Source organism: Euleptes europaea, chromosome 10 (genome assembly GCF_029931775.1).
Source record: "Euleptes europaea isolate rEulEur1 chromosome 10, rEulEur1.hap1, whole genome shotgun sequence".
Taxonomy (NCBI): Eukaryota; Metazoa; Chordata; class Lepidosauria; order Squamata; family Sphaerodactylidae; genus Euleptes; species Euleptes europaea.
This window is the reverse complement of record NC_079321.1, coordinates 20612538-20628158: the sequence shown is the minus strand read 5'-3', so window position 1 is coordinate 20628158 and position 15621 is coordinate 20612538. Positions and strand designations below refer to the sequence as shown.

General features: G+C 41.3%; 2 protein-coding genes across 2 annotated transcripts in view; one reads left to right on the top strand and one right to left on the bottom strand.

Annotated features, from left to right (window-relative positions):
- KLHL29 (kelch like family member 29) overlaps positions 1-513 on the top strand; it is a 416167-nt gene extending 415654 nt beyond the window's left edge. Inside the window, exon 13 of the mRNA XM_056856635.1 lies at positions 298-513. Within this exon, the coding sequence (XP_056712613.1) occupies positions 298-481 (184 nt within the window). The 3' untranslated portion in view covers positions 482-513. The remainder of the gene's footprint in view (positions 1-297) is intronic.
- An 11120-nt stretch (positions 514-11633) lies between these two features.
- ATAD2B (ATPase family AAA domain containing 2B) overlaps positions 11634-15621 on the bottom strand; it is an 85067-nt gene continuing 81079 nt past the window's right edge. Inside the window, exons 27-28 of the mRNA XM_056856892.1 lie at positions 13715-13843; positions 11634-11928 (exon numbers count right to left, since the gene is read on the bottom strand). Of these exons, the coding sequence (XP_056712870.1) occupies positions 11887-11928; positions 13715-13843 (171 nt within the window). The 3' untranslated portion in view covers positions 11634-11886. The remainder of the gene's footprint in view (positions 11929-13714; positions 13844-15621) is intronic.

Below are 15621 nucleotides of genomic sequence, written 5' to 3'. Positions count from 1 at the left end.
AGGTACATGATATGGGAAGAAATCCTAGTAACATCCATGTTGGCTGTGCTGTTTCCTCAGCTCAGGAAATCACCAGAATAGTTGAAACCCCCCCTCCCCCCACGTTTGAGCTTGAGACACTCTTTTTTTACACGTTTTGAACATTAACAAAGGTGAACAAAGCCTAACGGTGCTCACGAGGTTCCATAACTAAATGGTGCTGGCACTCAACGTTTTCCTTCCAAACAGCAGCCTCCATCAGTTAGTGATCAGTGAGATATTCTTACCTGTACTTATCCTCTCTCTTTTTCTACACAGCGCTGTCGTGCTCGATGGAAAAATTTACACCACTGGTGGAATTGTCAGTAGCGAAGGGCCCGCTCTAGGAAACATGGAAGCCTACGACCCCAAGACAAACACGTGGACGCTCCTACCCAACATGCCATGTCCTGTGTTCCGACATGGCTGCGTAGTAATTAAAAAATACATTCAGAGCGGTTGATGCAAACAAGGACTTGGATATCGAACCAACTGCCAGCTTGCCTATAGCAGGCCCAAGGGGAAAACTGTCACGGCAGGGAAAAGTCAAGGGAGTCCAACTGATGAATACGTTGCTCTAAAAATGACACAAATCTCTACATTGAATGTAGAAATTCCATCCTCACCTTTTGGTGAATGAGGGGGCAGAGCGCTCCGTGCTATGTTCCTGCTTGTGTAACTTTACACAGGTGTGCCACGAGATATCGTAGTGGCACTTTACCGACATAGGGTGTTGTTTTTTCCTACCCAGGTGCAATAGCATTTCTCATTATGACGATCAACTAGTTGGGGGGAGAAAAAGAAAACCTGCATTACCCTCCTAGAGAAGTTTGATTCTTGAAATAACTGCAGCAATTAGGTTTGGGTATGACACACTAAGCATCGGTGGGGGCGGGGGGGAAGGAAGGTCAAAGTGTCCTTACCACTCTTGACTGCGGCTTCGCTTTTAAACCGACACATTGCTTTTCAATACCAATGACCGAAGAGAGAGAACTTACGTGACAGACTGCGTAGATTGCCAGTCTTCCATCAGAGCAAACGTCTTTTTTCGCAGCTCTTTAGAGCAGAGCTAATAAAGGATAGAGGTGTGTCTGTCTGTCTACTAGCATTCCATGTCCAGAATAAAAAATGGGGGGGGGGGGTGTTCTGACGTCGTATGCCAATGTGAATGTGTGGTCACGGGGAGGGCTCATTTCTGCCTTTCTACTGTTTTTTCTACTGTATGAACAAAATGACAGCTACGTTTCTGTAAAGGAAGAAGCATCTAGGAGCTTTTATTAAACTTTTATTTATCTAATCAAAGTTTAGAATGAAAACTGTGTTGGGTTTCCATATTTTGGGGGCAGTTATTTGAGGTTTTTGGCTTGTGTCGGGGGTTGAGGGTTACCACTGAGCAACAGTCCAATAGCCAGGATATATGCTACTGTCTATTTTTGACAAATGAATCTGAGATCTCATCTATTTTTTCACACACTCTCTCTCTCCCCGGCCCGGCCCTCTCCCAAGAATATGCAGAAGTCTTAAGGAAAGCCCTTTCTCTTCAAGAGGCTTCAACGGCTGTTTTTCAAAGAATAAGTGCTTTTTGCAGCTTCTCACTACACAGGTTTTATCAAAAAAATGCATCAGGTTAGAGCCGACTTTAGAGAGAGGTGGGGGGAAAGAAATGTTGCTATGTAGAGTTGTAAGTATATACACAGCAGGGCTATATTTTTATATGTATATTAAAATATTGTATATTCAGAGCAGCATTGTGATGTGGAAATTTCTTTATAAAATTGTAAATGGAAGAGATCGGAGGCTGGTATAACAGGGTTGCAACGGTAACAACAAAACCATCTTATGATGACTACCCCCTTCCCCTCCCAAGCCAAGGAGCGATGGCTGATGATCTTTGCATCAGCCAGGAAGGGGGGGAAAAAACGGAAGCAGACATACATGCCATTGATCTTTCAGTGAATTTCATCATGGTCATTAGAAAGAGACCTTTTTTTTAATCAGAGGTACAACATTGTCCACTACTGTAGCCATGCAGGGAAATCCTACCTTCATTGAAAGTCTTTGCCAGTGGAAATAAATGACATCAGGGTTGCACTCACGAGGGGATGTGATCCATTAAGACCCGAGTAACTTGGAGCAGCTGCTGTGCCTCCACGGGGATGCCGTTGAGAAGCGTCCCTTTGGTAACATTTAGGATGCTCAATGCACAGTGTGGCGTCGTCATGCTGTGAGATTTCCTATACCATGTCCTTGGCTGATACTTGGGGAGGGGTGTGTGTGCAAATCACAGTGTGATAACTGTGTCATATGGCGAGTGCTCCTAAATACTACAGGGGCCAGAGAGAAGCTCCCCCCAGGGATGCTATTTCTGGTTGTGTCTCTCCAGTGGGTGCGTGACATCTGCTCTTGCTCTTAAGCACATTAACTTGAAAGCAAGGCCCATCAATTTAAAGCGGGTCTCTTCACAGCAAGCGTGACTAGAATCGCAGCCTTATTTCTGACTTTAATTAGCCAGAGAACAACAGCCAATGGCTAGTTAATTTTGATACCAAATAAGTTTTTTTTTAAAATTGGAAAGTTTTAGATAAGCATATGACAGATGGCTGGCCAATCGCGTTAAAAAGTTATTTTGTTAAGGAGAAATTTATACAAAGCAGACTATTAGTAGGAAATTTGTATCTTGCCGTATTTCAAAAGAAATATTCAGTTAGGCAGAACATATGGGCGATAACGTTCACTCGTGTAGTTTTATCTTGAATCTTTAAAGGGGAAAAAAGTCAAATTAAGTATTTATCACCCGTTGTGCAAAGGTGAACCCAAAAACACTGGCATGCAAGTTCCTAACTGCCTGGGGCGGATCAAATGTTAGCATCGGTGTGTCTACCTCCAAAGGAGGTGCTAGCTTGTAAGCCTTGCTAAACATTCAAGATCTCCAAATTTATCTTATTTCTTCTTTTTTCTCTCACACTGGAGCAAAACTGGCTGTTTCTGTGAATACTAAAGCACAGGGTTTTCTGTAATGATATTGTATATATGTTTACTGTTAAGTTCTTGTTAAAATAAATCTATTTCTAGATCTAGATTCAGCATTAATTGGACTACTTTATTTTAAAGAAGCAAGAGCAACGTTATAGTGCTGGTCTTAATAAAGCTTCCTTTCCAGCCCCAGCTGCCAAAACCTTTTTAAAAGAAATCTTTGGAAATATGGAGTCTAGAATTGATTTTCCACACCAGCTGCTGTTCTGCCTTTCTTTTCCTTGAAACATCTAGGACATGTTTTCCATCAACTATCACAATGTTATCTTTGGTTTTCACATCAGTACCTCACAGAGTCCACCGGCGCCATCTCACACACTTTGCGCCTTGATGTTTTAATTCATGAGAACTGGAAGCCACATCAACCCTTTGGTAAAACTCTTTCCTTGTCTCAGAGGAGCAACCCCCAGACTTTCTTCTGAGAACATTAAAATAGGTATGCGGTTCCTCTGCTGTTCCGTTGGATATCATGTGCTTGCTATAAATTACTGAGCAGGGAATACATGATTGGCCAAGTACAATTAACCTGATCCCAAGTACCTCTCTAGTTGAAAGCTGCTTCAGCCATGGAACATTTCATAATATGATTAAGTTTAGTTTACTGATTCAAGCCAAAATACAAAGATTTGGCTTCAGCCAATGTACATAATTGACAACTGGTAGATATTTCCTCCAGTACTTTAAACTATTTTTGTTTCTGCATCGTGCGGTCAGCCTGAACAGCTAAGACAACCTCTTTACAATTCAATGAGAAACAGCTCTAAATTGAAACAGTCCAGGGTGAGCTGCCAACGTTACCAACGTTGGAGAGGCACAAGTCAATACTACGCAAGTCGATACTCAGTAAGATGAGCAAGGTAGACAGTATTTTGGTTTTGCCTGTATGTATGAATTATTCTGGATTTCCTCTGGAATATTGATGGAAAGCCTGTGACAAATGAATCATATACGGATATCTGCTAAGAGGATGCAGCAGGCTCTCCCTTAAAAGCTTTCGGAAATTCCAAACTCACCTCTTGACAACACAAGCTTTTGATTTACTAAGCGAACTGCATGCTGTCGTTTAATGGGCCACAATGCATCCACACAAATTGTGGGCTGCTTGGTATTGCTCACCATGTGAAGAGAAATCTAGCATCTTACATCATGTTTACTGTCATACATATCTGCTAAGCACCTGGGCAAGTATTAACTAAAAGGCATTTGCACGTCATACGGTTCTGGACAAAGGTGCGTGCCACACATATAAATGCAGCATAGGGATAACCAACAAGCATGGATGCGTCATTACAATTGTAATACCACAGAGGTTTCATATGAAGTCCCACACTTTCAGTCACACCATGGACATCTAGTTCTTTCATCGAGTATCTTTCATCAAGTGCATCTCTGAGCCATCCTTTAACAGTACCTCAGTGCAAACATTAAGAGTGCGAGACTTTCCGAGAGAAGTCAACCAAGACCACCATTCCTAATTGAACTCTCCATCAAATCAATTATAAACAAAACGGGGAACTATATTACATAAGTATTGCATTCCCAGGAACATTGTATTTTCTAGCCGCAAGAGATAAATGCTACAAAACAACACGAATTTGGCACACAAAGACATTCTACCAAACAAAAGCATGCTCGGAGGTACTTGAGAGTTCTAATTCTTAGCACTGTATAGTAAATTCCAGAGTAAAGTGCTACATATTTTAACTAACGGAGGTTTGTTTTCTCATTTCATTTTTAGTTCATTCTTGCCGCATAAATCCCCCAAATTCTTCCATGATCCAGCTTGGGTTGCCTGGCTTGCAGAACTTCAACTGAAAAATGGGGAAGCGTCTAAAAGCAATGACATTTTAACCTAGCTTTTGATATGGTTTTCCTCCATATCCATCCTCTGTGAGATTAGATACCACTTAGGCATAGAGCACATAGCAGGAATGTTGTTTCTGGACCTCACTATCTACACATTCAGTATTTAGTATAGTGGGCCTGATGGAAAATTGGAAAGTGTGCTGAGCACCAAATGTACATAACTACATCAGGAAAGGAAGAAGCGGCATAAGCTTCTAGTAGCAGATTCTGATCTTACATTGTTTGGCTATGCCTCGTAAGATACAGTAGTCCTCTAATAGGTATGTATACAGAATGCTCCACCCACTGTAAAAAAATATCATCAAACCTCTATTAAAGGCTGTTCTGAGAAAGCAAATTTTAAAAAAATCTACTCAAACATGCACATGCTTGGATAAAAATATTAGTCTTGCACTGTCAACAGGTAAGGTAGTCTTTTGTACCAGGCTGACCAGAAAACACAGCCCTGTGTCCTATGCAATGTGTGGCAGTTTGGTGTCATGGACAGAATGTTTGACGATCCATCCAGGAGAGCCAGGTTCAAATTCCCACTCTGGTATGAAGCTCACTAGGCCATCTTCGGCCTATCACTCACTCTCAGCCTAACCTACCTGCTACATCAAGCTCCAAGGAGAAAGGGCAGGATAAAAATGTACTGAATAAAATAAAGATATTTGAATAAATTAGTGCCTGGCCATGCACCGTAAACTCCTCTATGGAAAAGAATGCAAAGCACTCACCCTTAAGGTGTGGTGCAGAATGAGTCAAACGTTTGGACTGGATTGGGCAAATTTAAAGCTGATGCCCACAGCAATATTTACATGTTTTATTTACTTATAGTCTACTTTTTTCTTCAATGGGTACCCAAAGCAGCTGACAACAGCACCCACCCATCCCCATCCATTGTATCCTAGCCATCACTCTGTGGGGTAGGTTAGGCTTAGAGAGCAAAGGACTGGCCCTAGCATCCATGATTGAATGGGGATTTATATCTGCATTTACACCACAGCTAGAACAGAGAAGGCTAACTTCCTAAATACAGGCCATGTGGACTTTGGTTGATGTTCTCCATGACTCTGTCCAGTGTATGATGAGAAACAGAAGCAAATACACTATTTACTCTATATAACCACTTTCACTATTTTCCTAACTGCAAGAATGCAAAAACCAGAAATGGAAGTTGCCATAACTGAATGCAAAAATCACTTGGAATGCAATTTTGGTTCAATAGGGTTCATTTTACATTTCAGTAAAACCTACTGCTGGGCTAACGCATCATTTAATATATATATATATTTAGCATCTTTAATACAATGATGTATACACAGAAACACCAAAAGAACTAAACAAGATTCACGAGTATTGTCGAAGGCTTTCACGGTCAGAGTTCATTGGTTCTTGTAGGTTATCCTGGCTGTGTAACCGTGGTCTTGGAATTTTCTTTCCTAGGAAAGAAAATTCCAAGACCACGGTTACACAGCCAGGATAACCTACAAGAACCAAAGATTCACGAGTTTCACAGATTTTGTTTTAATCTGCCAACGGTATTTTTATCTTTTCAAGCAGAGTTGCATTGTTTTCCAGCTACACGTGCCAAAGAAATACCAAACAGCAAAGCAATTTTGATTTGGCCAAGCTCTTAGAAAACCTCCACTGATTAGTCTTATATCAACTTTTAATTGCAGGTCAGTTAGTCTTTTTCCAGAGCACGGCTATTTCCACCCTAGCAGCATTAGAAGGCCATGCAGAGATTTAATCTGAACAAGAAATTACTGTTTTAATTAATAAAGCCTTTGGTGACTATTTTGCCAGGCAAAAATGATCAAGTTTTTATGAGTTTACTGCTGAGTCAACCTGTTCTATTAACCATATCAGTAATAAGAACTCTGCTTGCTTTTAAAAAGTTGACTGCAGTTGATATACACTTAATCAATATTGACTATTTAGTTTTAATGGGGACCGCTAGAAAAAAAAATTTAGAACCACATGCACAATTTTGCAATTTAGGCTTCACTTTTTAACACTGTTCTTTTAAATGTTTCCACATAATCCTTTTTTTTAAAGTAAATGATGATTTCCATTCTGTGTACAATGTAATGGTATAAAGACTCAGATGGAAATCTGTTAAATGCACATGGACACGAGCCACTTCACATGAACAACTAAACCAAACAATAAGAGGAACACAATGTACATTAAATTACAGTCAACCCCTCTGGAGTTTGTTCATTCCTTAACAGGCTTTGTGCCACTAATAACATACATGTTAACAGTTGTCTGGCAATCCTTCCAGCTGTCCCATTAGAGAACAACGTTCCACACCTCCATAGTGCGGAAAGGAAAGTACAGTTGAGTATTGTACATGTGATAATAGGCTTCTTTTCATCTGGTTGAATGGCAAGACACATTTCTGTCCTGCAGAGTCTGTCTTTTCATGAAGTCATTCAACTGGTCACACCCTAATGGTCTGGGTCAAAAGAACCACATTAACTAATTTGGTGAGCCCAAATGGGTTTTGGACTTGTGTTTCTTAAAGAGAACCCTAGGCGCCGATTGGAGGATCTCTCCTGAAACTGAGGAGAGTTTCAGAAAGCGTTTCAGAATAGAACTGCTATCTAGGAGGAAAAAGTAAATAAAGTCTCATTGAGCACAATGGACCCTAAGGAATTAAGTTTTCCATATTTTGTTGAAACCGCGACAGAATCTCCGCTTGGATTCAGATTTATGGCAAGCGAATTATTCCTGCCTTCCCACAGTAACCCCCCCCCGAAACTTCTGAGAGCCAGCGTGGTGTAGTGGTTAAGAGCAACATACTATAATCTGGAGAACCGCATTCGATTCCCCCCTCCTCCACAGGAAACCTGCTGGGTAACATTGGGCCTATCACAGTTCTCTCAGAACTCTCTCAGCCCACGCGGATGAAGGCAGTGGCAAACCACCTCTGGACGTCTCGTCTTGAAAACCCTTCGGGGTCGCTACAAGTCAGCCGTGACTTGACAGCACACACACACAAAATACACGGTGAATGAAATCCAAGGTTAAATTCCCCCCACCCCCACTTTTTCATGAGTGTAAACTTATTTCAGCCCAGACCTGGATGGCCCAGGCTAGCCTGATCTCGTCAGATCTCAGAAGCTAAGCAGGGTCAGCCCTGGTTAGTATTTGGATGGGAGACCACCAAGGAAGTCCAGGGTTGCTGTGCAGAGGAAGGCACTGGCAGACCACCTCTGTTAGTCTCTTGCCATGAAAACCCCAAAAGGGGTCGCCATAAGTCGGCTGTGACTTGAAGGCACTTTACACACACACAAACTTATTTCAAAGTTTGCTGCTCTTACACAAGAAAAAGAGGAAGCAATTTCTGATTAACCTCCCCCACTGCCAGCCTTCGTGCTATGAGGCATTTTGTTTACCAGAATATGAGAGGCATATTGGGGGAGGAAGCGAGAAGGCAAAGAAGATTTGCTTATAGAAAATCCTTCCTCACGTAGCTTAGGTCCGGTTTTGCATTTCCTAAGCAAACACAGACACGGATGATACCACCTATTTAATCACTTTGAATCAGGCGCCTAAAGTAGAAAATGTGAAGGCTTTCAGAAGACACTGAGGATCATTTTACTTGTCATCTTTATTCAAGTATTTCACAGCAGTTATATTACAAATTACAGTAAAATGTTAAAAATATCCAGGAATTCAAAAAAATTAAATAATTTACTTAACTAATGCAAAATGAAGTCGAGATGCAAAAAAAGAAAAAAGAAAAAGAAGTCAAGTGAAACACAATTCTGAATGCAAATTATAGAATCCAAAATTTACCATAGCTGATGATGTAAGCTTATGTAATCCAAAAGTAGACACACAAGAATGAAATCAAAAACAAGACATCCTCATTGCCTAAGTAAAACAATGTACAATATAGAAGAGAAGCAAGTACAAGCTCAAATCCAAGCTCCTATTGAATTTACAACAACAACGAAAAAATGGCGTGGGGAAGCAAAGGAAGGAGGGAGAGAAAAGACTACCAGCTACAGGACCTGCCATTCAAAATATCAAAACCAGAACTGACCCTCCGACTTAAAAGAATGGGAAGACGAGGTATTAGCAAAAACAAAACCAATAATCCTATAATAAATACATTGGCATATGAGAAAACTCAAGTAACAATACAGAGGACACAAAACATAAATTAATCACAGGTGAAATTCAAGCTTGCAAACGCAATTAACTCCACAGCCAAGTTCATCTTAGAGCAGTTCCGTCATTAGCCCCCCACAGCAATTTAACCTCCATCCGGCCCTAGGAGAAGGCTTTGCCCAGGAGTTCATTGGTAATATTCATAACAAGAAACAGGAATTGATTTGTACAAATTATTGCCAATTTTATGTGGCAAAAACAATAATAATAAAAACAAAAATACAAATAGTAAACAGCTTTGACAACATGGAGAGATAAACAGGTTTTACCCTACAACCACTAAGCTATTAGTAAAGAAAAACAATATACGTATTAGTGTGGTTTTGGAGCCAAGAGGGTGAATATATAATTTTTAATCATGTTGCCCACTAATACATTTATATAAGCTAATTGTTCCGAAAGACCTAAAACATTTAGAGGCTGTTCCTCACTTTATCAACATTCAAAAACTACTAAAGATTGTTTTTTGTTTTTTTAATAACTGACTAGTCGGAAGCATTTTTAATGCTGGACACAAATTCAAGATACTCTTCAAATTATTTGATTACTATATTTAAATTATTTCAGCTTGTACAAATTTAGCAACCTGCTAGAAAATGTATGCAGTTTTTTTTCTTTTCACAAGTGCTGCTGCTACTTGAACAAAAGAATTTCCGAACTACAATATTTTAAAAAAATGCTGCAAGAACCTGAGACTTGCAAAAAATTGTTTTACCAGAAACTTGCTACAAAAAATCTGCTACATTTTTATTTCTTCAAATCTTAAAGAGTTTTGTAACAATTTCCATCAAAATACAAAATGCTAATGGATTTGTCAGCAACATATCCTAAACAGTGTTGATGGCAAAAAAGGCTAACGGAAAAAATGGAAAAAGACCCCCACAATCAAATTTCTAAAAAGGAACAAAGTACTCGTTTAAAATGTATTTGTTTTAATCGCACTTTCCCACCTAAAAATACAGCATTTCTACAGGAGTTGTGTTTTGAACACGATGACTAGATGCATACTAAGAATTAAACAAGTGGTATCTGGGAGTGGGAGGGCCTGGGGAAGGTTTGGCTGGAATCGGGAGGCTTGGATGTCAAAATCTCGAAACCAAAAGGAGAATGCACTTTGGATCACTGCAGCAGCCCAAGGCCGGCGTCTGATTTTCAGCAGTGGCTTACTACAAACAAGCAACACACCTGGGTGTCATGTACCTTAGCTTCAGCATGTGAACAGCAGCAGAGCAATTACAGCTTTCTGTAAACACTGTTGGTAACGAAAATACAAAAAGCTGAGGTAGCCGAGTGTCTCTGCGGTAGTCCAAGACCGTTTTTGCTGGATTTACAACAAAGCATACTGAGTTGCATATTTTAGAAGACACTCCTGAAGTTTCAGGTAACGTTATCAATGGATTCTCCCTAACACAACATTTAATGCCAGGTGCTCACCTGTCCGCCACCTCTTTCTATGGGGTGATATGAGAGAAATCTGTCTGGGAGACACGTCGAAGGGCTGGGCCTGCCACTGACTTCCTGCTGTCTAGTGTGCCGCCTTTCACTTTTCAAAAAAAGAGCAGAGCTTGAGAACTATCACCACATCATTCAGCTCCAGAGAACTGCAACCCTCACAGGCCAATTCAGTGGTCCAAAAAATAGTCAACTACCAAAGAACGGCCATTCAGTTATCCTCTCATTAATACTGTTTCAATATGGATTGAACTGAACATGAGCCTAATCTAAATCATACTGTAAAGGGATTGCAGAACCAGCTATCTTTCCTGCGTACGGCCACCCAGTTAGTCTTAGCTTCCAACATAATGAAAGTGTGGAAAGAAATCTGTTGTTTTTTAAAAAAAAAAAAATTCTAAAGGAGTAAGATGGAACATGTAAAAAAAACCAAAAAAACCACAGCCTCCTTAAATACCCACTGCAAACCTTTCACTGGGTAATTTGCTTTTAATACACCTGTGAAACAAATGCATTTTTTTTTACCAACTTGAGATAACTTGTGGTTATATCCATAATTTAATCTTCTGCAAAGCAACACAGACATGTTAAAACATAATACTGGCTGCTTTCGACAGTGTGGGAACCTGAAGCTGTTCTTTGGGAACACAGGCTTTTGAAACGAACTTTCTAACTCTGCCATTGGCTACAATCCCAACCATTTGAATAGCCTTCTCCTTCTCCTCCTCCACTTCCTCCTCCTCTGACTAAAAAGGCACATTGAAGGCAGCTCTAGAGAGCCTCATCTTCACATTATTGTATACCAAGTTAATAATTCATTGTTACAATTCTTCACTGCCAGCTGTAAAAACAGGCTTCAGTCCATTACCTCGGAGAATAAAAAAGGGGAGAGAAAAAAACCAGAAAGTAAAAATTTAAAAGTTGCCCACTTCAAAACAATCAGTTTAGATCAGCTCTATCCGGTTTAAGTGTGGTGGTTTTTGCTTTTGTATTCTCCTCAGCCTGCTCCATTTTGCCTGAAGCTTCTCACAAAATAATGCATGTAGACAGCAGAAATGAGAGCAGTTTCTGTAGCACCAAAAAAAATCTCCAAGTTGTGGCATTGTATTCTTTATTTATATCAAGATACAAATATTTATGAAGTTCCGTTTGGTTCTTGTAGGCTGGCTGGTTTCAGGTACCTGAGACAATAGCACCAAATTCATAACAGAAAGTGAGACAGAGAGAGCGAGCATGCTAAGACCAAGGCTCTGCACATACTTGGTGCGACTGGAAATTGAATGGCTCAGAAGACTGCTCTCTGGTGAGCAGCTTATGAAGAGATAAACCTCTCACGCCTTGAAGAGTTCACAGGAATGTTTCAAACGTATGAACAGTTCTTTCCATCTCCTGAAAGCGAAAGGCAAAAATGTTAACTGCTCACAGCTACTTGGATAAAGGGGTTGGCGGTGAAAGGAAAGGGCCAAGTGAAAACTTCCCACAGAACTCTCACAAGCATAGGGACTTAAAAGAACAACTCTCTGTGGAGGATACTATCACAAGTAGAACAATCCCAGTTCAAACCATAATTATCTTTGTGCAGTGACAATATTATAGCTTATGAGGTAGACTTCAAACTATAAACCAGTTCTTGAGGATTCAAGCTGCTTTAGTTAACAGTTGTATCAATGGGAATAAATATGGGTGTGACAGACAGGTTACATTCCACCTCTCCCTAAGAGCGACCAATGAGATCTGACGGAACGTTGAGGAGGGAAAGTTGGAGAACGGCAGTTAAGAGCAGCCGTTGGGTGTTGGCAACTGGGGAGACGAGAGGGGAAAGGAGGATGCCTGACTGAGGGAAACTGTGGAGAAGAGCTGCTTTGAGCTAGCAGAAAATAGTCAATTTGTAACCAAGAGATCCCAGTTGCAGGAATAGGACCAAAGTTCAAAAATTCAATGGAAGCAAAACGTTGTAACTTCTACCTTACTTTTGTTGTGCCCAGAAAAAAAACGCTATCCTAGATAGGTCAGATCAAAGGATAACGCTGGAGATCAGAAGTAGTTTTCAGCTCACTGTTTAATAGTACTAAGTTTTAAACAGCAAACGCAAAAGTCAGACTACAGAAAGAATCACATTAAGAGTCACATAACTAATCACCCTGCTGTTCAGTATTGAGCAGTTATGTCCATACCATAACTTCTTGTTTTGTTTAACCCTATAGGCTGTGTGTCTTAGTGAAGAAACACACACACACACACACAAGTTAACATCTTGGGGGGGTTGTGTGTATATCACACACACACACACACGATAGGATATGAAAAATGGTGGCAGTGTGTGAATGGAATCGTGTTTGAGCATCACCCCAATAACTTTGTGCGAGTGAGAGCCTGTTATTAAAGGGGGACTGGGCTAACCTGCCTGCCAATGTCTCTCTGAGTGACATAGAGAGAGAGGACCTGAGGTGTGAAATGGTCATCGTTCTGAAAATATTTTAAAGGAGACAAGAAGGGTAGCTTGTGACGTCCTGACCTACGTGTACCCTGAACCTGAGAGAGAGGTGTACAGGGTGCGAGGTACTCTGAGTGAATGGAGAAGGGGCGTCACAATGGGCTGGTCTTAAATTGAGTGTCAAGGATTTTTCACTAGTCTTTCAAACAGGCCATAACACCAAAAGGGGAGGTATGTATAATCTAATACATATTTAGATGTATAATCTATATTTAGATGTATCATCTAAATATACATCAAATACATCTAATAAAAACATATTTCTCATAAAAAAACACATTTCCGAATAACGGTCATCCCAATGCAGTGGTGTCATTCCATGAGCGGAGATGCTGTGTTTGATTTTAAAGAAACAAATATTTATTTAGTTTGAAATGTCTTGTCATGGGAAGGAGTTTAAATCTTTCAGAGCTAGTTACATATCACAGCAACTCACAAGTGTAAAGTAATTATTTTAACAACAAACACTCACAACTACTCCTCCTCTGTGTGCCTGAACAGGGGATGATGGACTAGATTAGTTTTGCTACACAACAACCATTGGTAAGATCAGGAACCAAAGGGCATGATACTTTTCAAACTGGTTCTAATCACCAGCAACTAAAAGGTAACTCAAGGTAACAACACTATCAAAAATTAACACTGAAGAAACACTCAACAGAAGTAACTATGTAAACTTACCCCTACAAGCTGTGACTTGTCATAATCCTTACGGTGCCGGTAGATACACTGGTTGAGAAGCGAGTACAGCCTCTCAAGCTGAGCGACAGTCAAGTTGTCACTTTTCTTAACCAGCAAACCAAGCAGGTTCTATCAAGGAAAGAACACATCAAAGTGAAGGAAAGATCACATCAGGACAAAGGTCTTGCTGACAAAACCCAAGTCATCATTTGTTCCAGTGTTTGCAGTGATTGTTTGCAGTAATCCAAAGTGCATTCTTCTTTTGGTTTTGAGCTTTTCGAGATTTTGACATCCAAGCCTCCCGATTCCAGCCAAACCTTCCCCCCACCCACCCACTCCCAAAGTGCAAGACAGAGCTGAGCGTCATCTGCATATTGGTAACAACCCAGCCCAAATCTCTAAATGACCTCACCCAGCAGAGCCATGTAGATGTTAAAGAGCATAGGGGACAAGGTGGGACCCTTGCAGTGCCCTGCAGGCCAAAGGATAAGGGACTGAGCAGCTGTCCACCAGCACCACCTTCTGAAGCATACCCTCTAGGCAGGACCAGAACCACCACAAAACAGTGCCTCTCAGTCCCAGCCCAGAAAGGCAGTCAAGGAGGATGCCATGAACAATGGTATCAAAAGCCACTCAGAGGGCCAGGAGAATCAAGAGTCACACTCCCTCTGTCCATCTCCTCGCATAGGTGACCAAGGCTGTGTTTCATTCCAATAAACTGGCCTGAAAACAGATTGGAAAAGATTCTAACAATCCCCTTCATTCAGAAAAGGTTGGAGTTGTCCAGCCAATACCCCTTCAATCACCTTGCTCAAGAATGGAACGTGAGAGTGGTCAGTACTTATCGAAATCTCCCAGGTCCAGGGTAGTCTGCTTTAGTAGTGGATACATCCACAGCTTATTTCAAGGCTAGGGCAACCATCCCCCTCTGAAGGAAGCATTAGCTACCTCTTGGAACCAATTAAGTATCCAGGAAGGGCAAGGGTCATACAAGCAGGTGGCAGGCCTCAAATCTCCAAGAACTCTGTCTACATCCTCCAACTGAATGAATGGAAAAGCATCCCAAACAACTGGACTAGTTGGCACCCTGGCATCTTCAGAGCCTGTCACTGCTAATGCACAGTCCAAATTGGTACAGATGCAAGAGATTTTATCTGCAAAGTGTTGAGCAAAATGGTCACAGAACGCCCCGAGGAGTCCACCTCCTCCTGCAGGCAAGATCCCAGTGGGCCTATTTTTTTTCTTCACTACCATCACCACCATAGAGTACACTTTAAAATGATCTTTAGCCCATGCCTCATTGGGTTCACCCCAAGTCTTCCTCCACTGTTGCTCTAGCCATGTCCCTTGTCTTTTCATCACCCACAACCCCTCAGTAAACCAAGGGGCTACCTGGGCTCTAACACCTGCAAGTGATTCTGTCAACTGCCTGGGTCATTTCCTCATTCCAAGGGTCAACAAGGGCATCAGGAGCACCAACCACATCAAGAGGAAAAATCCTCTACGCCAGGGGTGTCAAACATAAGGCCCGCGGGCTGGATCCGTCCCCTTGAGAGCTCTTATCCGGCAAGCGAGCCAGCCGAGGCAGCCCACCCCCCAACTCTTGATCTGGGCTGGCAAGGCATGGCCCGGCCCAACCGAGTGACATTTATGTCATATCCGGCCCTCATAACAATTGAGTTTGACACTCCTGCCCTAAGCCATTCAAATCCATCTGGCTCCAGAGGCAGATCATGTTAATAGATACCCACCCCACCCCTGTAAAGTCTTAGTACCTTTATAAGTCTAGACCTAAGCAAACAGCAATCTGCCCATGGCAAAGGAAATGTCATCAATTCTTCCACCCTCAAATCACATTCATCCTGCCCATTGAGTATATGACAGAAAGGTGATATAGAAACATATTG